General features: G+C 43.4%; 1 protein-coding gene across 1 annotated transcript in view; it reads right to left on the bottom strand.

The window, feature by feature from the left end:
• TINAGL1 (tubulointerstitial nephritis antigen like 1) overlaps positions 1-26900 on the bottom strand; it is a 47242-nt gene that overhangs the window by 7573 nt on the left and 12769 nt on the right. The window contains exons 4-10 of the mRNA XM_060258214.1: positions 14706-14798; positions 13688-13802; positions 9285-9408; positions 8875-9025; positions 6215-6404; positions 4925-4970; positions 3561-3684 (exon numbers count right to left, since the gene is read on the bottom strand). Coding sequence (XP_060114197.1) covers positions 3561-3684; positions 4925-4970; positions 6215-6404; positions 8875-9025; positions 9285-9408; positions 13688-13802; positions 14706-14798 — 843 coding nt within the window. The remainder of the gene's footprint in view (positions 1-3560; positions 3685-4924; positions 4971-6214; positions 6405-8874; positions 9026-9284; positions 9409-13687; positions 13803-14705; positions 14799-26900) is intronic.

The following is a 26900-nucleotide window of genomic DNA, read 5'->3' as shown; positions in this document are numbered from 1 at the left end:
CATAAAATTCAGAGAGAACCAACTAGCTTGATTGTGCACAGAGTCTGCTTCTCATGGGATCCTGCAACACATTCCAAAGGCTTTAATTTTTCCAGGTGTTTTACTAGCAATAAAAATTCTCTTTCTCAAAAAGATGTTATCCATGGAGCTGGGAACAAAATATTACTATCAGAACTGATCTGAAACAAGAACTCTACATTACAGACAATGACCTCTAGAACAAGAAAGATTGAATTTTGCAATCCAAATGACTTAGGGAAGCCAACACATTCAAAATGTGTTCAGGTTAATGGGAAAATAAATGGAGAGGTTGTAGAATTTGTTATCTTGCCAGCAGGACTGGGAGGCTGGAGATGAAGAAGGAAGGGGTGCTGTACATGTCTGCAAGAAGACAGCTTCATTTTAGAGCTACAGGAAGAGATCATAACAGTTGGGTAAAAAGCTTCATTCCCCTAATGACGCCAGATATCAGCCCCAACTCATTCTCATTTTGGCATTTAAAGCACATTTTAAATTTTAAGAGCAAGCCTAAACAGATATATTCAGAAGTAAGTTTCACTTTATTCAATGGGGTTTATTCCCTGGAAAGTGTTTGTAGGCTTGCCATGTTTATTATTTTTCTTTTATGAACCACTTCAGGTGTCTTTCTTAGGCATTAATAGTGATACTCTACTGTAACTAGAAGATCAAATTCCTGATAAGTACTTTATCTATCACATTTGTATATCCTCCCTCAGAAGTTCAGAAGGGTTCAGTATATGGTTCTCCTCTCCTCCATTTTATTGTCACAACAGCCCTGTGAGGTAGGTTAGTCTGAAAGAAAGTGTCCCCCAGCAAGGTCCCCCAGCAAGCTTCCATAGCAAAGCAGGAATTCGAACCTAATTCTCCCAGTCCAACACTATCAGGTTTTGGAAAAGTAAGAGCATAAGAAGAGCCTTAATGGATAGAGGTCCATTTAATCCACCATCCTGTTTCATACAGCAGCCAGCAAGTTGTGCTGGAAGGCAAAACAAGGCACAGAGGCCAAGGCCTTCCCCAGATACTGCCTCCTAGCATGGGTATTCAGAGAATGGCTGTCTCTATAGATGGAGGTTCTTTCTAGTCATCTTGACTAGTAGCCATTGATAGACCTCTTTTCTGTGGATCTGTCAAATTCCCCTTAAAGCAGTGTCTATACTTGCGACCATCACCACGTCCACTGGTAGTGAATTCCACTATATAATTATTCTTTGAGTAAAGCAGCATTTCCTTATGTCTGTAACAGTGGAAAGGCGACTTTGGTGGTTGTCTTGGAGAGTTCCCAGTTCATTTCCCCACTGATAAGCTCAGGACTTGGTCTGTCCTCTCTCAAAGGAGATAACAAGCCTTGTGGAAAATACAGCATCGACTGGCTGGCCCGGAGCCTTTGACTGTGTTCTCTCCAGTTTGGCCTTGCAGTTCAGTTTTTTCCTTCGTTCCAAGTGGGGGCCTTTGCCCGTCTAGGCGTGTTTTGATCTCCGTGTTGGAATGGGTCGCCCTGGCAACGTTGTTGACTCTCACTCCACCAGTCAGAGTTATGAGCTTCGAGGGCTCTGGGTGCCAAGGCTTTGTTTAGATTTCATGTGCAGTCCCCCCTCCCTTCCAACACAAAGTGAAGTCTTCACCCCACAAGGGTGCAAATGGCTGGTATTTCAAGCATGCCTCTTCAAGACAGATGCATTTCTCTATGGAGAAGGAGCAGCTCAGTGAAGGAAAGTCTGGTGGGTCAAATGCTCCTCCATTCCATCTTCCAGTACTCCCTGTGTCCAAGGTTCCATGTCTTTTGTGATGCTCTGTGTGCTAAATTACAAGCCCTTTGACATTTCATAAAGGAAATCCAGTGGAAGTACAAGGGTGATAAAGAATGACAGATGGTGACTTAGGAGAGATCTGGGCCTGAAGTAGTGCAAGGAGAACCTCAGATTGGTGTAGTGCTTAAAGGATCTGACAAGGATCTGGAAAATCCAGATTTAAATCCCTTCCTTGCCATGAAGTTCAACAAGGAACCTTGGCCAGTTGTGTTCTCTCACCCTCACCTACCTCACAGGGCTATTGTGAGAATGAAATTTGGAAAGGAGAATAATGCACACTACTTTCGGGGAGGGAAGTTGGGATAAAAATGTACTAGAGAGACAGAAAACAAGATCAGATTTATAACACCCTCATTCTCATGACAAGGATCCCTGTTGAGGAAGAGCATGTACTTTCTGCCCTTTCTGCCCTTCTGAAGAACCACAGCCCACCCAGAGACACATGCAACCGCGTGGAGAGGCCTGCAGACCCATGGATTGATTTCTGGCCTGATAAAATGAATTTAGAACAAGGGTCATTGGCCCCAATTGAGAGCTTTCAACCTTCACCAGATCTGCCACTTCCAGAGGTCCTCTTACTTCCCCTTTCACCACCCTTTGACCATAGTGGGGTAGCTTAAAGGGTCCTGGAGACAGCTTATCTGGGATGATGCCATCTCCTGCACCTCGAAAACCACTCCAGTCTTGAGGGAAAAGACTTGGCAGGCTCCATCCCAGCTGTGCTTCAGACGCCAGCCTTTCCCACTGGGCCGACGGTGTGTGTGTGTTTGCGTCAGAGAGGGAAGAAAAAAAATCTCACCTTCCTTGGAGAGACTGCCCTTATCTGGCAGCAGCTTGCTCAGACAGCCTCTGCTTTCCCTCACAGGGCCTCACACAACAGTTTTCATTCCTCATTCCACAAGCAGCAGTGTGCTGGCAGGCACCAAACACCACTCTCTCAGCTACCCAGCCCAGTGCCACGGAGGGCCGGAAAGATGAGAGAGATCATCTCCACAGGGTACTGCAGAGATGAAGAAGCATGTGGATGACTGGAAAGCCTTTGGCCTGACTCAGAAAAGCTGTTCTTATCTTCTTCAACCTAAGGACCTCAGAACTCCCACCCTAATCCCACTCTGGCATAAGCCGCCCCTCAAAACATTGCTCTCACTAAGTAGGGTTGCCAAGTCCAATTCAAGAAATATCTGGGGACTTTGGGGGTGGAGCCAGGAGACATTAGGGGTGGAGCCAAGATCAAGGCTGTGACAAGCATAATTGAACTCCAAAGGGAGTTCTGGCCATCACATTGAAAGGGACGGCACCCCTTTTCAATTCCTTCCTTTCATAGGAAATCATGAAGGATAGGGGCACCTTCTTTTGGGGCTCATAGAATTGGACCCCCTGGTCCAATCTTTTTGAAACTTGGGGAGTATTTTGGGGAGAGGCACTAGATGCTATACTGAAAATTTGGTGCCTCTACTCCCAAAAACAGCCCCCCTAGAGCCCCAGATACCCGCGGATCATTTCTCCATGATTTTCTATGGGAATAAATCTCCATAGGGAACAATAGAGTTCCCAGCAGACATTTCCCTCCCCTCCCCCCACTTTCTGATGACCCTGAAGCGAGGGTCAGGCCTCCAAACCAAAGGATCCCCTGCCCCCACCTGGGGATTGGCAACCCTACCCCTAAGTCCTCTCAATTCACTCTTCCACCCTTTCCTTTCCATCAAAACCACCTTCCCTTTGTTTTCTCACCCTGTGATTTTGACAGAATGGGTGCCATGCCGTCGGTACTGCTCTAACTTCCCAGCTGCTACAGGTGTATGCCGATAAACTCCACTCCTGTACATGAAAAAGTCTTCATGCACCTCCATGATGGCTGTAAAGAGAAAATGGGGCAAAGATGGGCAAAGGACTAGCAAGTATCTCACTGCTGGCATTTCTTTAAACTACAGACTTGTATGCATGCTGTATGCTGTTCTGGCTGCCCAACAAAGGTCCTTGGGAATGGCAGTTTGGAAAGGGCACAGTGAATCTTGCTAGAGATCCCTTACCTCTCTGATCTGCAAATATGAGAGAATTATCATGGCTATGAAATATGGAGGCCACAGAATTTCAGAAGGATCTCTAGACAGTGCTGAAGATCTGTCTCCACAGAATGGATGACAGATATGGGAAAGGAGCATCTGATGCAGTTTTGTAACATCTGCTTCTTGCTGGTTCCAGGCTTTGAAGGGTCCTCAGCAAAGACTGAGAGCAGGATCCCTCCGGTGCTGCTGTTGCAGCCCTCCATTCACATTTCCCTCTCCATCCTTCCCTGGCTCACTTGTAAACCCTCCTGTTCCCTACCTGCTCTTCTCCTGTTCAAGGAGTGCAAACCAACATTGACTCAGGAAAGCAGCTTTTGCTGATCAAATGCTGGCAAAGCTTTTAAGCAGGGACGACTTCCCTCATGGCTTCTCACATTGTGCTGCTGACATAGAGGGTGTGTCTGAACCGCAACATGGGGACAGGAATCATGCATCCAATAACACCAGGGACTAGCAACTTAGGTTTCGAGCCTCCTGTACCACAAACCACAAAACAGCACTGTTGTCAGGAGTCATTTCGGCCCCTGGGGCAAGCTGAGAAGGTTGTGGGGCAAGTTAAGAAGGGCTGTGGACTTTTAAGGTCCTCTCTGCTCCAACAGACTTGCTTCTGCTCAAAACTGGCTTACACCTGTCATCTTAGTCTTCAGCCACTGAATTCATTTTACGGTGTCAAGCTGTACAGCCAATATGAGACACCTTCAAGGCCCTTGCTCTGCTCAACCTCATACCCTGGTAGGGGGGAGGAGGTGGGGCCTGCCATCCTACAACAATGATGAACTGGTTCCAGGCTTTGAAGGGTTATCCATGGCATAACTAAATATTATTTTAATATTAATAATCTTTGATGCCCATATTGCATCCAGGGAAGCCCCTATTGCAGCGATGTAATCCTAACAACAAGCCCAGAAGAGCCATGAAGAGCCCAACAGCCCCTCAGTCAGCCTTCTTTTGCCTTTCTCGATCACAAGCTTCAGCCCCACTGCAAATTCCAGCAAGTCTCTGGGTGGAAGGGAAGCCCCTCTTGCTCACCTTGCACAGGTCCATTTTCCATGAGCTCTTTCATGATTTCCTTCTCCTGCAAGCAAAAGGGGAGAGTTATGTCAAAGACCAGGAGGCCTCCTTGCTTTGGTTCCTCACTATCCCAGTGATGATCAGCATCTTTAAGGCGATTCCATTCTAGGAGTCAGAACTTTCTGACCTTCAATCAGTGATGAAGCTGGCATTCTCTAGTGCAAGGGAATTACAGATCTGGGATGCATGCACTGGGTCTTCCATTGGGCCTAATTTTATGTTACGCTTCTTTCATGTACTCACTGAGCCTTGACAATTAGATGTATACTGCTAGGAGGGAAGGGGCTGACTTTGATCAGGACCCCAATGTATGTGGGGGGGGGGGTGTAAGCCTCCCCTTCCTGCTGTTTTTCTGACCTGAAATTTATGTATTTGTTCATTTATTTTCTTCCGCTTTTCTTCCTAGTGGACCCCCCCAAAGTAGCTTACACTCTCCTCTCCCCCATTTTATCCTCACAACATCCCCATGAGGTAGGTTAAGTGAAAGTATGTGACTAGCCCAAGGTCGCCCAGCCAATTTCCATGGCAGAGTAGAGGTTCAGAACTGGATCTCCCAAATCCTAGTCCAGCACTGTAACCACCACAACACTACACTGAAACAACCCCTGGGGGTGCTGCTTGCCTTGATGGGGGACCCATGTGCACTGACGTGCTGCATGTAAGTTCCCCCAAGGGAGGCCAGTTCAAGTTAGGAAAATGGCAAGGCAGGGGAGTACAGTAAGCCCTGTACTAAGAGCCCTGTAAACTCTTGAAGGATTGGCTACATCAGGGATGTGCGACCTAATATGCAAAGGAGTTTCTGCTACAAAAAAAGCCCTGACCAGAGGAATGGGAATGCTCCCTGAAAGGTCATGTCAAGAGCTGTGGTCCTTTCCTCAGTGGACCTAGGATCAGATCCTTGTTCTCCTTTGCTTCAGGTCACCCAGGATAACCTGACACCAATTAGCAGATTGCTATTAAACTACCTAACCTTGGCAAAGAGATTGCTACTGCTGTCCTAGATGTATCTCAGACTTTTAAACTGTGGTACCTAGAGATCTCCCAATTGATATCCAGGTGACCAAAATCAGTTCCCCTGGAGAAAATGGCTGCTTTAGAGGATGGGCTCTATGTCATTACACCCGGTTGAAGTCTCTCCCCTCCCGAAACTCCACCTTCTCCAGGGTCCATCTTCAAGACTGAGGAATTTCCCAAGCACAAGTTGGCAACCCAACCCCAACTGATCCCTGCCTTGCTTCTGGAACTTACGTTCGAGGAGAGTCGATATGCAGGGGTGGACTGGTAGATGTCATTTGAGTGTACCCAGGGGTTTGGGCATCGTGCTGTGGCTTGTCTCTTCCCTCGGCCTGTGCCTCGGCTGTGCATCATGCAAGGAGGGGGTGCTGAAGAGCTCTCTTTGTCCTGGTTGTTGAAAGGATAGCATTCATCTGTCACCACCCTGGAAGACCAAAAGGGGAACATGGGGGGAGATGTTGACTGAAGAGGTAAACAGCTAGGTCACTTGAGGGTCTCAATTCCTTGTCAGTTCTTCCAAAGGTGCCAACGTCATGACCCACAGCTCTCTCAAGACCCATAGCTTCCAGTTGCTGACCCTCGTTCTCCCATTAACTCTGTTGATGCCTCTTGTTTCTGCCCCATAACCTTCTAGGATTCCCCCAAACCAAGGCTAATGGCATACAATAAGTATTTTTAACTTTTCCAATGTTTAACTTCATTGATGGATCAACGACATTGTTTTTGTGTCCTAGTAACTTTTGTGGCATTGTTAGTTAACTTGAAAAGAAGGAGACAAGGCAGGATATGACTATTTCAAATACATAAAGCAGGCTAGAAACTGGCTGCTTCGGAGACTGAACTCTATATGGCATTATACACTGCCAGGGTCCCTCCCCAAGCCACACACTCTGCAGGCTCCAGTTCCAAATCTCCAGGACTTTCCCAACTTGGGGTCAGCAGCTCTAGCCTCATGGCTTGCATCTACACATTGTTCTGCTATTAATAGCAATCATTCTCCCAATCTGCTTCTCTGGACTTTGTGTATAAATGGCGTCCCTTTATTGACAAGGTCTCAAAGGACAGCAAAAGTCCTAATGACCCATATCATGCTATACTGATGTCATGTCAACTGTTGCTGTAACCTGGATTTTAATAACTAACTTTGTTTATATCCATCTTCCTGTTGTATATGGGTACATGTTACACATCTGCCGATGCATTTTCATACTTGTACCTTGAACTTTATATTAATAAAGCTTTTTATTAATAAAAAAAAAATAGCAATCATTCACAACTGAATTTTCTTCAGCAGGTAGCACAGTTCAATTGCAACTGATTGCTGTAGTACAACATTAGCACAATAGCCAGCTATGTGCAGATTAGGATTGCACATAGGAATTTGCAGAATCTATGGTTTACCACAGCATTTTCCCTTTTAAACTTCCATTTCCTCCAGCAGAACTGATCTCTGTAGTCTGAAATACAGCTGTGATTTCAGGAAGACCACAGGCCTCACCTGGAGGTTGGCTGTCAAGTCTGCTGTATTTTGTTTGACCTATTTGCTAACTCTGGTTCAGAAGAAAGGGATTCTGGGTAGCTCACACTGAACACCGAATGCTGCTAGCCAACTCTCCTTCCCCCCTCCTAGCTATGCCTTTGTTATGTAGCCTGCTTTGAAATGCTGATATGTGAACAAGATAATGGAACCTTCTCAGGCCGGGTGTCTGTGGGAGTGTGAAGCTTGGGAACGAGGGAGTAACATCCTAGTGCGAAAATATACTGCATAGAGTGCCCCGCCCGTAGGAATCCTTTGATCTATAGCTTAAATGCTTGGTTAATGTCTATGTACCCCAGTCCTTCAATCTCTATCATGGTCTTCAGTTCTGCTTTCAATAAACTAGCAACTTTGTTTCAACCAAAGACTCGTTATTGAATCCAGCCGACTTGACAGGCAACCCTAGGTAAAGCCAAGGTCATGTACTGCAGTGACTTTCAAAACTATGTTGTGAGAAAACTCAAGACTTTGGTTGAAGTTACAGGAATTCCTCAAAGGACAGGAGCAAGAGCAGCAGAGAAGCTTCCTGAAAAGATGCATTGACCATCACCAATCTCTTTTTCTTATAAAGTGCTTGATGCCTTCTGAGGCACATTCCTAATTCATATGGAGCAATGAGGAAACACAGTGAGCCCGGCTCACATTCCAAAAAACCTGAGCTTGAACCATAGGAAACTTCCCTAAGGTCCTCTGCAATAAGCAGAGGTCTTGTGGCAGATGCAGAAAGTTTTGAGAACTGCTCTGGGTCAACAGCCTCCTCTAATATGAAGATATACTATAGAATTCCAGTTACATCAAAATTATGTCCTTGGTTTCTTGGTTCAACATGAGTAGATTTCTGGATGAACCAGAACATGGGGACTACAAGAATCTGGCAAAGCTTCTAACTGGTTTTGGAAACACTGCACTATGAGTTACTACCAGACCATGAGAGGAGCTGTAGTTCAGTGGTAGAGCCTCTGCTTGGCATGCAGAAGGTCCCAGGTTCAATCCCTGGCATCTCCAGTTAAAAGGACTAGGCAGTAGGTGATGGAAAGGCCTCTCTCTGCTTGATACTCTGGAGAGTTGCTGCCAGTCTGAGGGGACACCTTCATGGACCAATTGTTTGATTCAGTATAAAGCAGCTTCATGTGAATCTCCATATTACCATGGAGATGCTCAGAAGAAAGGTGGGTGTATGTTTAATATTTCAGATTAAGAAATAAATATGGACACCCCTTGAGGTTCCCACAGATTAATGAAACAATTGACTCAAACATGGACCAAGAACCTTCACCACCCATCCTCAGTAAGGTCACAACCTGATCCAAGGTGTATTTCAGAATTGAAAGGACTGAACCTCTCTGCACTGACTCACCCTCTCCTGCGCAGGAACCACCAAGCCCCATCAATCCGGCCCCCATTGCAACCTTGCTGGTGGCGGGTGTTACAGGAAAGGAGGTTCTGGGGGGATAGGGCAGGTGTCATGTGCCCCATGGAGTGGATGGAGATTCGATCTGAGGCCACCGCTAGGGAGAAAACACAAGTAGTTAAATGCCAGGCTTGATGATCAAGCCACCTTCCTGCATCCATCCCATCAGCCTCTCTGCTAACAGAAAGACACCACCCCCTCTTGTACTCCGGGGTGTATCTATACTATTTATATATTAACTTCATCCCTAGAATGCCCCTCTTCCTCTGCCATCATTTATTTATTTATTTTATTTATATCCTGCCCTCCCTACTGAAGCAGGCCCATTCCTTCTTTTGAGAGTCTCACTAAGCTACCTGCAGTGGAAAAGGCCCAGGAGCCGGCACAGTTGCCCTGATCCAGGGGCTCGTGGATCATTCCAGACCATTTCTCAGCAGCGTTGAAACGAAGCGGAAGGGCCTCATTGGCATCCATGCTCATCTGAAAAAAAAGAAAAAGCAGAAGAAACAAGAAAACCGGTCAGTCAAAAAGCAGAAAACCAGTCTGGGGATTCCCAGCTAAAACAGGCTACAAATAGTCATATCCTGGCTCTCAGAATACTCATTCCACTGTCTTCCAACAATGCATGTGCTTGCTTGGGGACTTCATTATTTATATTTTTACTGACTTCACTTAGACCTTGCCTGTCTCCTAATAGGGACCCAAAGCAGCTGACATCATTACCCACTCCTCCATTTTATCCTCGTAACAACTCTAAGAGGTAGGTTAAGCCAAGAGCTCCAGGCCACCCAGCAAGCTTCCCCAGCAGAGGAAGGACTCAAACCTGGGTCTCCTGGATCCTAGTCCCATGCTCTGAGCTCAACAAATTGAGAGTAACTTCCCCCCCCAACCTGTCCTAAAGGAGGTCATCACTCAAACCTATTCAGACCATATCGTTTTCTAAACTTCTAAATGACTCTTTAATCCTAATTTAGAATGCTAGCTCATTGTGGGCAAGAAATAAACTCCAGTTGGTTACAGAGGCCAAAACTGGACCTCAGAACAAACTGTTAGAAGTTTAGAAGTTTATTCATGGCCGAGGCCAGCATTTCCCATTTAAGGTACTACAAATCAGTAAGCAATAAAAACAACTATAGAATGAAGGTAAAAGAAGCATAATACTACAGTAAAATATATTTTTTAAATTCTTAAAAGTCAAACAATTGTCAATAGAATTATTAGCTTCTCGGCCTTTTGGCTAAGATCAAATGTAGTGAACAAACTGTGTTTAGGCCAAAGAAGTCTTGGATTTTGGTGTGTGTGGGCATTAGGGTTGCCAGGTCCCTCACCGCTGCAGCTGGGTACTCCTCTGTGCTATAGTACCAGAGAGTTTTTACCTCGAATCCTAGAGAGTCCCCAGTGCAATGTGCCCTGCGTGATGATGACATCATCACACAGGGCACATTGCACTCTTTGAGGACAGGGATCCCCCTGGCAGCCTGCTCTGTGCCAGCGGGTTGGGTCCCCCAAACCAGAGGATCCCCCACCCCTGGGGGGAGCTTGGCAGCACTAGTGGGCCTGCTTGCAAGAGAGAGAACACCCAAGAATAAACCCTAGTCTTCCTCATTCTAAGCCAACTCCAGGTTGTTAAGAATATCAAATCAATACCATATCACTGTGAAAGTTATAAAAGAAAGTTCCATAAAAAGATTAGAAAAGGAGGACAGCAGAAGGGGGTTGGAAATCACATCGCCAACAGTGGTTCTTCAGAAATTCATGTTCAAGAAACATGGATCCTATGTTCTACCACAGTATCACTTCAAACAGTTAACTGAATATCCATGTAGGGCATTTGAAGTGAATGCTTGTTCATCTAACTTGGTCTTGTCAGAAGGAAAGTCCAAAGAATTTTCTTCTGACCCTTTTACACTTCTTTCTCTCTGTGTGTAGAACGTTGCTCCTCCCCTGCTGGCCCACAGAGCAGCAATGAGGCTGGGGCACCCCCACAAACAACTGCTTAGAGCACTTCAATCCATCATTGGGGTCAAAGGTTGCCAACTCTGGTTTGGGAAATTCCTGGAGATTTGGAGGGCAAGCCTGGGGTGCACAAAGTTTGGGTGAGCAAGAGACTTCTGCAGTGTATAATGCCATGCCGTCCATCCTCCAAAGCTGCCAGGAAACTTATCTCTGGAGATGGGCCATAATTCTAGGTGATCTTTAGGCCTCACCTGGAGGTTGGCATTACATTCCTACCCAACATGCCACTGGGGCTTGGCTAGCAGCAGTGTGGGTACAGGTGTCAGGAGGTGATGGGCATAGTTTCCCTGGATTTAAAATATTGTGTTGCATTGCTAGGTCTCGGTTTGGACCTCACGATGAGCAGCACAAGGCTCATGATGAGGAAACCAAAACACTTTGATCCACCCTTGAACTGCAAAGAGTAGCACACAAGAGTTGAAATGGCATCCGCTGGTTGACAGCTTGCATTCTTGGCTCCATGGACAAGGTCTTGTTCTTCCTTCCTTGAGAAAAAGGAGCATCTTTGAGGCCCCTCTCTTGTTTCCTTGTTCCAGAAAGGGAGCCAGACTCTTCCTTCCTTTGATATTTCCATTGCTGGCTGCCTCTGGCCCCCTTGTTTGCTTTAGAGGGGGCTTGCTTTATGTTCAGGGCAATCTAGCGGCGCCCCACTTCTGCTGACTCAGTGGTGTTAGCTGATGTCCCCGAGGGCTTGCTGCCTTCCCAGAGCCCTGCAATCGGCTTTCCAGTGGGAAAAAACAACATCAGCTAACAGAAAGAACATCCTCCGGGGATAGAAATGGCTGAAGGCAGCTGCTGAGTCAGGATTTATTTGCAAAAGTATCTGTCGCTCAACCCTGCCCCCCATGCTCCTATTTTAATAAAGCCACACACACACACACCTACTTTTCTTCCTAGGGTTGCCAAGTCCAATTCAAGAAATATCTGGGGACTTTGGGGGTGGAGCCAGGATACATTGGGGTGGTACCAGGAACAAGGGTGTGACAAGCATAATTGAACTCCAAGGGAGTTCTGGCCATCACATTTAAAGGGACAGCACACCTTTTAAAATGCCCTCCTTCCATAGGAAATAATGAAGGATAGGGGTACCTTCTTTTAGGGCTCATAAAATTGAACCTCCTGGTCCAATCGTTTCAAAACTTGGGGGCTATTTTGGGGAGAGGCACTAGATGCTGTACTGAATATCTGGTGCCTCTACCTCAAAAACAGCCCCCCCAGAGCCCCCAATACCCACGGATCAATTCCTTATTATTCCCTATGGGAATCATTCTCCATAGGGAATAATAGATGGGGGCAGGGCTTCCCCCGCTGGCCAGCTGGCTGGGGGCAGGGAGAAGCCTGTAAAAACAGGGGATCCCCCTCTGGGACCTGGGGATTGGGAAGCCTATTCCTTTCCCCCAAAAGGTACAAGTGATCTCTAGCTGTTTAGCCCTCCAGACTGGGAACAGGGCAATCCCAGAACTGACCTCCATAATTTTGCAAAGCACAGAAAATAGTTATGGATGCAGGTCAGCTTATTAAAAACCACAGCAATTCCCCTCCTCCTTTTTTCTTTTTAAAAAAAGAACAAACTTCTAGTTCTTAGGCAACCTTTCCTAAATCTCTAATAGAGGAAACTACCCTAACTTTCATGAGCTAGGTATAAATCTCCCACTGCATGAGGCACTGTTTGGGTGAGTCTTCTGTTTATAAGGAGGCATACACAGAATACTGACTCATGCAGAGATGCAACATGCAGCCTCTGAGGGCAAGTAATCCTGCTAGATGACTGCAGTGGCTGAATGTGATGGAACTGCCCACCCCAATGGATGTTGATTGTAAGGAGGCTGTAGCAGTGAACCATGCAGGGACATAGAAGCCAGCCTCTTCTGCGTACTTTCGCCATGGGATCACAGGAAACTTTCATTAGATGACCACTCATGACTCATTTGGAAAATGTAACAAAAAGAATACATAGAGTTTAGATAACATTTTGGAATGCTCAAAATACTTCAGAGACTTGTGATCCTTACAACAACCCTGTAAAGTAAGACTACTTTATCATCTCAGTATTGCAGACAAGGGCAGTGGCAGAGAGAGAGAGAGAGAACTGCTTGCCAAGGGCTATCAAGCAAAATTTGTAACACTTTAAAGACCAAAAAGATTTCCAGAGTAGAAGCTGTAGAAAGCCAAGCCTCCCTTTGTCAGATACAAGCATGATCGACAAAGGTCGCTTTGTATCCACTTACATCTGACAAGGGAGCTTTGACTTTCGAAATCTTATACCCCTAGAAATCTTGCTGGTCTTTCAGCTACTGGACTTGAATCTTGCTTTTTGTTGCTGACCAACATGGCTACCCACCTGAAATGAAGGCTTTGTAAGTGAGGTTTTGTTTAGGGCTGCCCGAGAATCATAGCTGGCAACTAGACAAAAATTCCTCTGCTTCTCCCCCACATATTTTGGGGGCTCCTCACATTCTGTAGATGCTAGATCAGAACAGGTAGACCAGTACTATTCCCAAACAGAACATCTTCCAGCTCTGCAAGCCATAGAAATTTATATCCCCCATTTCTCATCCCCCCAACCAGCAGGACCAATACAGGAAAGATCAAAAGCAGGAATATCTTGATTTAAGGCTCAAACTCTCAGCTGCCACACTATATAAGTCTCCTTGTTGCTCTTTGGTCATGCATTTTTTTTATGCTGGTGACTGACAGATGCAGCCCTGTTGCATATTGGGAATGCACACCCTGGGAGACTTACATGCAGCTCATTCATATTCATGACGGAAGTGGGAGGCTTGACGGTGCCTAGTCGGTGCTGGATCCCTTCTTCCAGAGTCATGCCCCAGAACTGGCTGTAGTTTGATGCTCTCCAGCTACGGAAGGGAAAAGAAAAGAAGACAATTGGATGAAGTGGGGATGGTTGGCACAGACCCCTTGCTCAGATTGCTCCCCCCCCCAAAAAAAATCTCCATTCTTTCCCTGGCTGTCTTGCCCTCTTGTGGCTTAAAGATGGCTCCAGCTGCCTGTTCCATAATCAGCACCATGAAACAACAGGTATCTAGATCTCTTCACTTGTGCATGGGATGGATGGATGGCACCAAACCTCCAGCCTTGGGTTGCCAACCTCCAGATGGCACAAGAAGCCACATACTGAGCTGTAGCCGATGTGAAATTGCTGCTGGAGATGCTCTGTGTTCCTCTTTTTTGAAAATTGTGTAAAGAATCTATATAATTGAATCAATATTGGTCCCAGGTCTGATGAAGACTGGAAAGAAACAAGTACCTACTTAATCGATTGGCTTGTCACCACACTACTTTGGGACTTGAATACACATGTTTTGGACATTTGGACTGACTTCTATATACTTCTTAGTAAATTGGTAACTAGCTTGCATTTTTTGTTGTGTTAACCTCCAGATGGCAGCTGGAGATCTTTGTGGCTGGTTCTGCCTCCTATGGCAGCCATTTTGTGGTTGGTACAGCCTCCCTGTGGCAATATTCCAAAGGTGCTCACATGCTCAAAAAGGTCAAGGACCCCTGCTCTAGTATTTCTATCTCTATGTTCATTCCCATACTCTGCATCCAAATTCCACTCCAAATCTCAAAGTCATCTCTCATTAGGTGCAAACCAGCATTTTGTCCTTCTGTGAAACTACACATCCCATTTTTTGAGCCATCATAGAACATAAATTTTTCTGGTGCACTATCTGCTTGAGTAGTCACCCTAACCCCATGGCTGGCAGAATTTCTTAAAGCTTTCAGCATGAAATCCATACCCATAATTCCCTCTGTTGACAGCATCAATCAGTTCCCCATTCATGAGGCAGGCGTGGTTTTCACAGACCCATTGCCCATTCCCACTGCAAGTGCTGAGGAGAGAAGAAACAGCAAGGATCAGGCATGTGCCACAAGGGGAGAACAGGCTTATTGCAAGACAGAATTCATAACATTTCCAGGAGTCTAGATTTATAGGCTATGACATCAGAAGAAGACAGTGCCATTGAGAAAGTTTACGATGACTTTCTCTCCCACTTAGCATTTATAGCAAGGGTGGCCAAACTTGCTTAATGTAAGAGCCACATAGAATAAATGTCAGATGTTTGAGAGCCATAAGACATGAATGTCAGATGTTTAAGGAAGGAAGGAAGGCAAATAGATGGGAGGAGAGGGAAAAGTGGAAAGAAACCAACTTTAAATACATTCTCCAAGCTGGCTGACAGGGCTGTGGGGGCTTTGAGAGCCACACAATATTTGTGAAATAGCCACATGTGGCTCCCAAGCCACAGTTTGACCACCCCTGATTTATAGCCTGTTACAGTACAGCACTGGCATTATCTCCACTGCGCTTACTGCAATGCAAGGTAGGGCTGTCTTATTGTCCCCTGTATTGCAGAAAATTAACCAAGACAACTGAGTTTCCTCTTCCCTGTGTGTAAAATGGGACTACCTCAGAGAAATGTTCTGAAGGAAAGCACAAGGAAGACTTTGTGGGCTAAAACACCAGCTCAATAGTGATCCATGACAAAATAATAATAATAATAATAATAATAATAATAATAATAATAATAATAATAATAATAATAATAATAATAATTATTATTATTATTATTATTATTATTATTATTATTATTATTATTATTATTATTATTTATACCCCGCCCTCCCCACCAAGGCAGAGCTGTTTTGTTTGTTTTTTTAAATCTAACATAGTGATCTAAAAGACCTCTTGGATTCTGGGGTCTGATGTATTGACTGTGCTTTGGAACAAGGCTGGCCACCTTTTGTTGGCTGACTTCCTTTTCAGATTCCTTTTCAACCTGCATGTTTGTTTACAAGCACATTTTATAAGGACACCAGGAATTTCCCATGTTCTCAACTCCAAAGGAAACAGGCCTTGCCAAGACCAGCCCTGAACTTTGCATTGCTTGGCAAAAGGGGTGTGAATAGGGTAAATATGGCAGGTCTTCTGGTGGTTCATTCAGCTTAGCACAGATGCAAGCTGAAATGGGTTGCTGGGTACTTTGCGCTTCCCTGAGCAACAAGAAATTTAGATGAAAGCATTTAGTTTCCTTTGGAAAGGCAGGAGTGGAGATGGATGTTGTTTTTTATATTAAAATAATATTTTATTTACAAGCATGTAAGCAGGACACAGTGAAGGCTAATAGATTCCCAGAGCTGGCAGCACAACTAATAATCACAGATCAGTTTCCCAAATGGCAATTCTTGCAGGTCCTTAATAGTCACAGCCCAGTTGTTGCTAAAGTTAACTAAAAACTTTCAGCTTGCTCACTGTCTGGCTGCATCCACACAACACAGATTTTCTGCTCCGCATTTATGGATCCTATGAATGCAGAGACTTTCTCATTGACAATAAGAATGTTCACATCGGAGTTTTCTGAGCACTTTTCTTCATCATTCCCCCCCCTGCATTTGTTTTCTGCCATGTCACCAGAGGCTTTTGTAATTTTTTTTTAAATGGTGATTCTTATAGTGCTATAGCGTTATAATGCTAGAGCAATTATGGTTTGGGTTTTTTTTTAAAAGAAGTTAAAAAAGCCAATCAGTGGCATGACAGGGAAAATGGTGGATATGAAGGGGTTCATAGTAGGAACATGGCACCAATGTAGGTGGGACCTTAGAAAATGTGGACTTTTTGTTTCAAACAATTTTATTAGTAACATATGGTAATAAATTTCAATTTCTTACTTCATTAATAACTACTTTTTAAAAATCTATTGCATATATTACTTTCTACCCACCCCTCCCCCCGTTACTTGACCCCCGCCGGTGCTATATACTTAAAATCTTAATATTAAAGGTACCCTTAATTAATAAGAACCAAAATTAATATCCTCCTCCCTCTTGTACTTAGTCATTATCAAAAATTGTCCAATGTCCTTTTTCCCCCCACTCTTTTTCTATGTATCTTTTGAACTTTTTCTACTCCATCTTAAATACTTCTAAATCATAGTCTCTTAAGGTTAACTTGTCCATTTCACTCCATGTCATAACTTCTACAATCCAATCCCATTTCTCTGGTATTTTTTCTTGCTTCCACAACTGCGCATACAATGTCCTAGCAGCTGAGAGCAAGTACCAAATTAAAGTTCTATCTTCTTCTGGAAATTTTTCCATTTGTAATCCCAACAGAAAAGTCTCTGCAACTTTGTTAAATTCTTATCCCAAGATCTTAGAAATCTCTTGTTGAATCATCTGCCAGTACTTTTTTGCTCTTTCACAAGTCCACCACATATGGTAGAAAGAACCTTCATGTTTTTCACATTTCCAACATCTATCTGGCATCTTATTATTCATCTTTGCCAACTTTTTAGGAGTCATATACCATCTGTACATCATCTTAAAACAGTTTTCTTTAATACTCTGACATGTTGAGAGTTTCATAGAGTTCTTCCACAAATATTCCCATGTGTCCATCAGTATTTCTTTATTTACATTAATTGCCCACTTAATCATTTGAGATTTCACTACTTCATCTTCCGTAGTCCATTTTAAAAGTAACTTATATATTTTCGAAATTAATTTTTCATTTTCCATTTCTGTTTGTTCTCGTCTTATTCCTTCAGTTTTAACATCGCTTTCCACCAAACTTTTTATTTGTTGCATTTGAAACCAATCATACTTATTATTCAACTATTCAGCAATTTTCAATTCTATTTTACCGCTTTGTATTTTTAATAATTGATTATATGACATTCCTTTTTCCTCTCCTGTCTCAGCTGTTATTCTTATTACTTCTGCTGGCACTATCCATAGTGGTTTTCTCTCATCGCCATATTTCTTATACTTCATCCAAATATTTAGTAGATTATTTCTTATATAATGGTGAGAAAAAAAATTCAACTTTTTCTTTCCATAGTACATATAAGCGTGCCAGCCGAATTTATTTCCATGACCTTCCAGCGTTAAAAGTTTTTTATTCAACAGCATCAACCAATCTTTTATCCACACTAGACAAACTGCTTCATGATATAATCTTAAATCTGGTAGTTGAAATCCTCCTCTTTCTTTAGCATCTGTTAAAACTTTTATTTTAATCCTTGGTTTTTTCCCGGCCCATACAAATTCTGAAATCTTTCTTTGCCATTTATTAAATTGTTTACTGTCTTTCACAATTGGAATAGTTTGAAACAAATACATTATTCTCGGCAAAATGTTCATCTTAATTGCAGCTATTCTACCAAGCAGTGACAAGCTTGTTCCATTTTATCATATCTTCATCCATTTTACGCCATAACTTTTCATAATTGTTTTTAAACAAATCAATATTCTACATTGTTATTTCCACGCCCAAATATTTTACTTTAGGGGTAACTTCACATCCCGTTAATCTCTGTAATTTCTTTTGTTTACTTACTTGCATATTTTTACACAAATTTTTTGACTTTTCTTTATTAACATAAAGTTCCGCCAATTCTCCAAAATCTTGTATTTTGGCTAACAACAAAGGTATTACTTGCGTAGGATTTTCATTTATAAACATTATATCATCTGCAAATGCTCTATATTTATAGGAAAATCCTTTATAGGAGAGCCAGTTTGGTGTAGTGGATAAGTGCGCGGATGCTTATCTGGGGGAACCGGGTTTGATTCCCCACTCCTCCACTTGCACCTGCTGAGATGGCCTTGGGTCAGCCATAGCTTTCATAGAAGCTATCCTTGAAAGGGCAGCTGCTATGAAAGCACTCTCAGCTCCACCTACCTCACAGGGTGTTTGTTATGAAAGGTAGAGGAGATTGTGACCACTCTGAGACTCTGAGATTCAGAGTATAGGGTGGGATATAAATCCAAAATCTTCCAAAATCTTCTTCTTCTTAATTCTTGTTCCTTCAATTTCTTCATCATCTTGTATTTGCATCAATAAGATTTCAAGATTCATTATAAACAACAATGGTGAAAGCGGACAACCTTGCCTTGTACCTTTGCTGATTATCATTTCTTCTGTAAGATCTGCATTTATACATAACCTTGCACATTGTTCAGTATAAATTGCTTTTATCATTCTTATAAAGTTTTCCCCAACTTTATTTTCTCCATTACTTCAAACATAAAGTCCCAATTCAAATTATCAAAAGCTTTCTCTGCGTCCGCAAAGAATAATGCAACTTCCTTCTTTGGATGTCTTTCATAGTATTCTACAATATTTACACCAGTTAATAATAATAATAATAATACATTTTATTTATATCCCGCCCTCCCCACCGAGGCAGGCTCAGGGCGGCTAACAGCATAGTCGATACAACAGATTATACAATGATTTAAACAGTAGCTAATAATTAATTAAAATTCTGAAAACAATAAAATTAACATCTTGGCGCTATTCCAGCAGATAACAGGAATCATTTAAGCAGTCTCTCAGGTTTTTTTAGTCGGTGAAAGCTTCATCAAAGAGGATGGTCTTGCAGGCCCTGCGGAACCGGTCAAAGTCTCGCAGGGCCCGCACTTCTTCCGGGAGCTGGTTCCATAGGTGTGGAGCTACGACAGAGAAAGCCCGGGTATGGGTACTCTGCAGTTTTGCCTCTTTCGGCCCGGGAATAGTCAGCAGGTCCTTCCCTGCTGACCTCAGTGCTCTCTGGGGTTCATATGGGGAAAGATGGTCCCTCAGGTAGGCAGGGCCTCGGCCATATAGGGCTTTAAAGGTGATAACCAGCACTTTGTAATGAATCCGGTATGTAACTGGTAGCCAGTGCAGTCCGCGCAGCCCTGGCTGTATGTGCTCCCATTTTGGGAGCCCCAATAGCAGCCTAGCCATGTTCTGCACCAGTTGCAGCTTCCGGGTTCGGCACAGAGGCAGCCCCATGTAGAGGGCATTACAGTAATCCAGTCTCGAGGTGACTGTTGCATGAATCACTGTTGCTAGGGCCCGGCGCTCTAGGAAGGGGGCCAACTGCCTTGCCCGCCTTAGATGAAAGAAGGCTGACTTAGCAGTGGCTCCTATCTGGGCCTCCATTGATAGTGAAGGCTCCAGTAGGACTCCCAAGCTGCTGACCCGACGTCAAAAACTGGGAGAGGTATTTCCCTCCCCAGAGTGCCCCGGCCCATGCAAAGGACTTCTGTCTTCGCTGGATTCAGCTTCAGCCCACTCAGCCTTAACGAGGTTGCCCCGGCCTGCAGTGCCAGGTCCAAATTCCCTGGGACGCAGCCAGGCCGGCCATCCATTAACAGATAGAGCTGGGTGTCATCTGCATATTGGTGACACCCAAGCTCATACTTCCGGGCAATCTGGGCAAGGGGGCGCATATAGATATTAAATAGCATCGGCAAGAGAACCGCTCCCTGAGACACCCCACATTCTAGTGTGCGCCTCTGGGACAGCCCATCCCCAATTGCCACCCTTTGTCCCCGATCTTCAAGGAAGGAGGAGAGCCATTGTAAAGCCAACCCCCTAACCCCTACGTTGGCGAGGCGGCGGGTAAGTAGCCGATGGTCGATTGTGTTGAACGTGGCCGACAGATCTAACAGCATCAGCACCGCCACGCCACCTCGATCCAGATGCCGTTGGAGGTCATCTGCCAAGGCGACCAGCACTGTCTCCATCCCGTGACCTGGGCAAAAGCCGGACTGGCAAGGGTCTAGGACGGAAGCGTCATCCAGAAAATCCTGCAACTGCAACGCCACTGCCCTCTCAATGATTTTACCTAAAAACGGTAAATTAGAGACTGGCCAGTAATTTGCCAATTCGGCCGGGTCTGCTGTACTTTTTTTCAGGAGGGGTCAGACCATGGCCTCTTTCAAGGGTGTTGGAAAACGCCCCTCCAGGAGGGATCTATTTATGATGTCCCGTAAAGGACATCTAAGCCCCCTTTGGCAAGATTTAATTAGCCAAGAGGGGCATGGGTCCAGATCGCAAGTTGTTGGGCATGCAGAGGAGAGAATTCTGTCAACTTCCTCCAGGCTGAGTGGGTTGAAGTGGTCCAGAACAAAACCGGAAGACAGGCACGGAGTCTCCAGTTCATGTACTGTATCCAATGTGATGGGCAGGTCCTGGCGGAGCGACGTGATTTTGTCTGCAAAAAATTTCGCAAAAGCCTCACAGCCTATTTCTAATTCTCTAACATTTGGTCTGCCTTGAGGCAGTGTGGTTAGGTGTCCAATTATTCTAAACAATTGTGCCGGGCGCAAATTTGCAGACGCAATCCTGGCCGCGAAGTAGTCTTTCTTCGCAGCCTTGACTGCCATCTCATAAGACCTCATAAACGATCTGTAGGATGTTCTCGTCGCTTCGTCACAAGTGTGCCGCCACTGCCTCTCTAGTCATCTGAACCCTTGTTTCAGCTGACGTAACTCCAAGGTATACCATGGAGCCAGCCTCACACGAGGACGCAGAGGGCGTCGTTGATCGCCCTGGATAGCCTATCTTGCCAGGCATCAACCAGGGCGTCAAGGGAACCGCCAGGGGGCCAGGGATCCCGTAGGGCCATTTGGAACCGTTCCAGGTCCATCAGGCTCCGCGGGTGAGCCAAAATAGGCTCTCCGCCCTTACAGGGTTGAGGCAGCATCTCCATACGGGCCTTGAGGGCTAGGTGATCCGATCATGGCACCGCCTCTGTCGCGATATCGTTCACCCAAATCCCGGACACAAAGATCAAGTCTAGCGTGTGCCCTGCCTGGTGCGTAGGAGTCGTAACAAAGTCGTAACCAGGTCCAATGCCCAATTGGAGGCTGCATCATCAGCGTGGACATTGAAGTCACCCAGGACCATAAGCCCTGGGTACCTCAATGCCCAGCCTGCCACCGCCTCCATCAGGGATGGTAAGGCGCTGGCTGGTGCGTTAGGTGGACGGTACACCAGCCAGATCGCCAACCCCTCTCCGACGTCCCATGCCAGACCGGCACACTCAATACCATCGATCGTTGGGGCCGGGAGAGCCCGGAATGAGTAACCCTCCTGTATGAATAATGCCACCCCTCCCACCCGCCCGCTGGTCCATGATTGGTGAAAGACTGAGTAACCTGGTGGGGTCATCTGGGAGAGAGCCACCGTCTCCCCCTCTCGCATCCAGGTCTTGGTCACGCAAGCCAAGTCCACGTCCTGCCGAAGCAGGAATTCCCTAAGGGTCTCGGTCTTATTATTTACGGACCTGGCATTGCATAACACCAATGACGGAGGCGGGCAATTCTTCTTGGCCACACTAACTGTCACCGTTGGGATGGGAAGTAGACTGGAAGGGGGCCGAGCGCTGTTTTGTCTCCACCTCCTTCCCTTATACTTCTGTCTATTCCCACCGTCATATTTTCCCCTCCCCAGGAGCACTGGAATCCCCTGGCCGGGCATCCACACCTATGTCCCAGTATACTCTTATAGATATTAATGGGATGGCCACACCCTCCTAACTAGATTGTCTCGACTCACAACCCAGATCCCAGTTCTAATATTGTCTCTTATTTGCCTTTTAGGGAGAAAACCCGCTTGGTCTTCCTATATCAAATTTATTAGATATTGTTTAAGCCGTTCTGCTAAGATTCTTGTGTATATAATCATTGTTTAATAATGAGATTGGTCTATAGTTCTTTACATTAGTGACATCTCTATCTTCCTTTGGAATCAACGAAATTACTGCTTCCTTCCATGTATTTGGTATTTTCCCATTTATTCTTATCACATTCATTAATTTTTGAAGTTTCGGTATTAATTCTTCTTTAAACATTTTAAAAAAATTTGCCGAAATCCATCTGGTCCAGGAGCCTTTCCAATTTTCATTGCATTAATTGCTACTTCAATTTCTATTTTTTCAATTGGATCATTCAAAACTGTTTCCATATAATCAGTTAAGGGTGCTATTTTAATCTTCTGCAAATACGCTTCCATCTTTTCCTTCTTTACTTTAACACCTTTAAATAGTTTAGCATAATATTTAAAAAATTCTCTCTTTATTCCTTCTTGATCTACCATCTCTCTTCCATCAGCCACAATTTTATTAATAATTTTACTTTCTCTCTGTTTCTTCTATTGCCAGGCCAAATGTTTTCCAGGTTTATTCGCTCTCTCGAAAGATTTCTGTTTTTATTTTTTCAAATTCCATTCCAATTCTTTATTTAACAGATGTCTCATTTGTGCTTGCAATATTGTAATCTCCCTTATAATTTTCTTTTTTTCTTGGCCTTTTTCTTAATTCACCTTCTTTTTTCTTAATTTCATTTTGAATGTCCAACATCTGTTTATCTTTTGCTCTCTTGTCTTTATTATTCAATGTTATTAGTAATCCTCTCATTACTGCCTTGTAGGCATCCCATACCATCTGAAATTCTATATCCTCTCTGTCATTTACGTGGAAGTACGCTTTGGTTTCATTTTCTAGAGATGTCACTATTTCTTTATTTTGCAGTAAATCTTCATTTAATCTCCATCTTCTTGACTTTTTTGACAGTTTTGTAATCCACATTATTGAGTTATGTTCAGCTCCTATTTTAGGTAATATCTCTATTTTCTTTGTTATAAGTCCCAAATCTTTAGCATCCCACAACATGTCAATTCTAGAGAAAGAACTGTCTAGCTGAAAAAAAGGTATAGTCCCATACTTCAGGATTAAACTTCTTCCATATATCTTCCAAACTCTCCTGTTTGACCAATTCAAAAAAAGACTTTGGTAATTTCCCTTTATCATTTTTTTTTCTTCCCAGATCTATCTATCATATTCTGAATAGTGCCGTTAAAATCCACCATCAATAAAATTTGCTCATAGGTCACTTCATCAAGGTGTTGTGTAATATTTTTAAAGAAAATGTCTGTAGCACCATTTGGAGCATAAAGTCCCAACAACTTTTTTGGCATTCAAAGTAATTTCTACCGCTATATATCTTCCATCCTTATCTTTAAATACCAATTTCAGGTCTAATTCTTGTTTAATATAAAAGACTACTCCTCTCTTCTTCTGTTCAGCCAACGTAAAAAATTCTAGTCCCAACTGTTTATTCCATAAAAATTTATAATCCTTTTGTCTAATATGCACTTCTTGCAAACATACTTTATTACAATTTTGTTTTTTTATCCATTGAAACATTGCCTTTCTTTTTTGTGGTCAATTTACATTCCAAGATATCAATTTGTAATCCATCATGGTGCAAATTCTTTATTTTCTTCATAAAATCTATGCAGTTCCTGTGTATTTGTGATTGTAATCCTTTTCCCTTGAAGTTCAAAGCTCAAACCTTCAGGTATTATCCATCTATACCTCATTCCATTGTCACATAGTTTTTCTGTCAATTTTTGTATGCCTTTCTGTCAGTTAACACTTGTCTTGGCGGTTCTTTCATAATTCTTACTCTACTGCCTCCCACTGTCAATGACTTTTCAAAGTTTTTATTCATGATCTTTCCCACCATTTCTTTTGTCATAAATCTTATGACCACATCTCTTGGCAGATTATTCTTTTTTGCATAGAGTCATACATATTTCTATCCCCTTCAGGATCTTCCTCCAAAAATTCTGCAATTATTTTTATTATGTATTCTTTCAAGTCTGATTCTTCATCTTCAGGTACACCTCTCAGACGAATCTGAGTTTCCATCAGTTTGCAGTCATGAATTGTCACTTTTTCTTGTAATTTTAACAAGGTGGAGTCATGTGTTTTCACTCTCTCCTCCACTTCTTGTACTTTCTTTGTTATTACCACAGTATCATTTCTGAGATTCTCTATTTCTTTTTTTAATTCTTTTTTTGAGTCCTCAATATCCTTTCTTATTTCTTTTTTAGAGGCAGTTATCATTTCTTTCACCTCCTTCATTATCCTATCTTCCATTGCATCTATTTGGGCTTGCATTTTCTCTATTGAAGCAGACCTAGCACGAGTTTGTTTCGGGTCTGACATATTAAAAAAAAAAGATCAAAAATTTTGATCTCACCAAATTAAATTTGAACCATCAGGTTTGATAAAGTGAAGCTTGCCCTTCCCAATGCACCCAATTTCGCTGTCCTTGAGCCTCCCAGGCTCAGATATTAATGTTTAAAGTTTTTATTTCTCCCAAAATGGCAATCACAACTTTTGCTTCACTTTAATTTTTTTTCCTTTTTCCCCTTTTACCAGTTCAATTTTTCTTATCTACTATCCAACAGTAGTAATTTTTTAATTGCCAAATCTGTTAACTCCACCAATTTTTAATGTCCCAATCACTTTAAAAACAATGTTAAAACTTAGTCCTCCCAACAACAATGGCCACCGATGTTTCTCTCTGGTATTATAATCCTAGAGTAGGCTGTTTGCTTCGTTGACTTCCTTCTTCTTGCTCCAATACTTCCTGCTTTTCTTGCCTTCAAATCTCGTTTCACTGGTAGAGAAATCTCACAATATCTGACGTATTTCCTGTGTTGACTGTGAGAACTGCAGGTCTATGACGATGGTGCTGCCTCCTCAACCACAGAGAGACTAAACAATAAATTCCTTTCTTCTTTTAACACTATCTTTTAAGTTTACAAAGTTAAAATTTAGCCTCTTATCTTCTTCTCCTTTCAGGCTTTCAGTATTTCCAACTCCCACCTTTTACTTTTGTTTTGTTTAACTTTAATTAGTCCCGGAATGAAGAGATAGCAAACAGTACTTTTTTTCCGTAGTTTATCCAAATCAACATCAGTCCTTTGCAGATTAGATGTTTAAAATTGTAAAAGAAGGTTTGGATCCTGTCAAGCTTATGCCAAATTGATGACTCTGGAAACTTCTGCAGATGATGAATATGCAACTTCTCTTCGGAGATCCCTCAAAGCCTCAAAGTAGCCCCCTCCCCCCTGGGACTCCCTTTCAGCCAAGGTAAGTCTCCTCAAAGTATCTGTGCATATCTTGGACAATTCTCTAGCTGAGAAATGTAGGCAGAAGGCATTAATTTGCCTTTTACTACCCTGAAAAGAAGTGCCAGCCTGCCCCTGTTAGGGAAAGCAACTCAGCTCGCCATTTTCCAACCCCGTAAGTTGAAAATGTTGACTTTTCTATCCAGGCAGCACACTAGTACATGTGTACATGTGGACTATGGTCTTTCCATGAAGTTTGCAATAAAGCAGGTTTGCAAAAGAGCATGCTCAGGACAGCTAACCTCTGGCAACTGGACAATTAGAGTACAACACTGATTGATTGATTGATTGATTGATTTGACTTAATGAATCACCCCATCCTGGCTGGTGCAAGGTTCTAGGCAATGCACAACAATGGATAAAACTACATACATTTGGACCAATAAAACGAGTTAAATTAAAAAGATTACAAACCCCGATGGTGTCTCATTAAAGTGCTACTAGTTCAGATTTCTGGATGCTGCATTGGGGGTGGAGACCCTTAAAGGTGTGGAGAATGAAGATGCCAACTCGGCAACCTTCATTGTCCTTAAGCAAAAGCCTGGCAGAACAACTCTTTTTTACAGGCCCTGCAGAACTGTAAAAGATCTCACAGGACCCTGGTGTCTTCTGGCAAAGCATTCCACCAGGTTGGGGCCAGGAATGAAAAGGTTTACAGGGATCACCAATAAATTCTAATAATAATAATAATAATAATAATAATAATAATAATAATAATAATAATAATACATTTTATTTATATCCCGCCCTCCCCGCCGAAGCAGGCTCAGAGCGGCTTACAACATATAAAATTACAATTTACAATACAAAACATCAATACAGTTCAATACATAATTCATAAATAAAACCAACACAATTAAAACCATCATTTGCAATTAAAATTAACATTTCCGGTGCTACATCTCGGATGCTTTCCTCAGTGGGTGTGGCGGATGGATATAGCAGATTATATCTACTGCAGGTCTACATTAAGCCTTCATTTATGTGAAGGCCATTTTAAAAAGAGTGGTCTTGCAGGCCCTACGGAATTGGTCAAGACTCCGCAGGGTCCACACCTCATCCGGTAGTTGATTCCACCAGCCCAGAGCGACGATCGAAAAGGCCAGTTCACATGTGCTCTTCAATTTGGCCTCTTTCGGCCCAGGGATTGTCAACTAGTTCTTTCCCCCTGATC

The sequence above is a fragment of the Heteronotia binoei genome, chromosome 17, assembly GCF_032191835.1.
Source record: "Heteronotia binoei isolate CCM8104 ecotype False Entrance Well chromosome 17, APGP_CSIRO_Hbin_v1, whole genome shotgun sequence".
NCBI lineage: Eukaryota > Metazoa > Chordata > Lepidosauria > Squamata > Gekkonidae > Heteronotia > Heteronotia binoei.
Note: the sequence above shows the minus strand (reverse complement) of the source record. Positions and strands in the feature narration are given on the sequence as shown.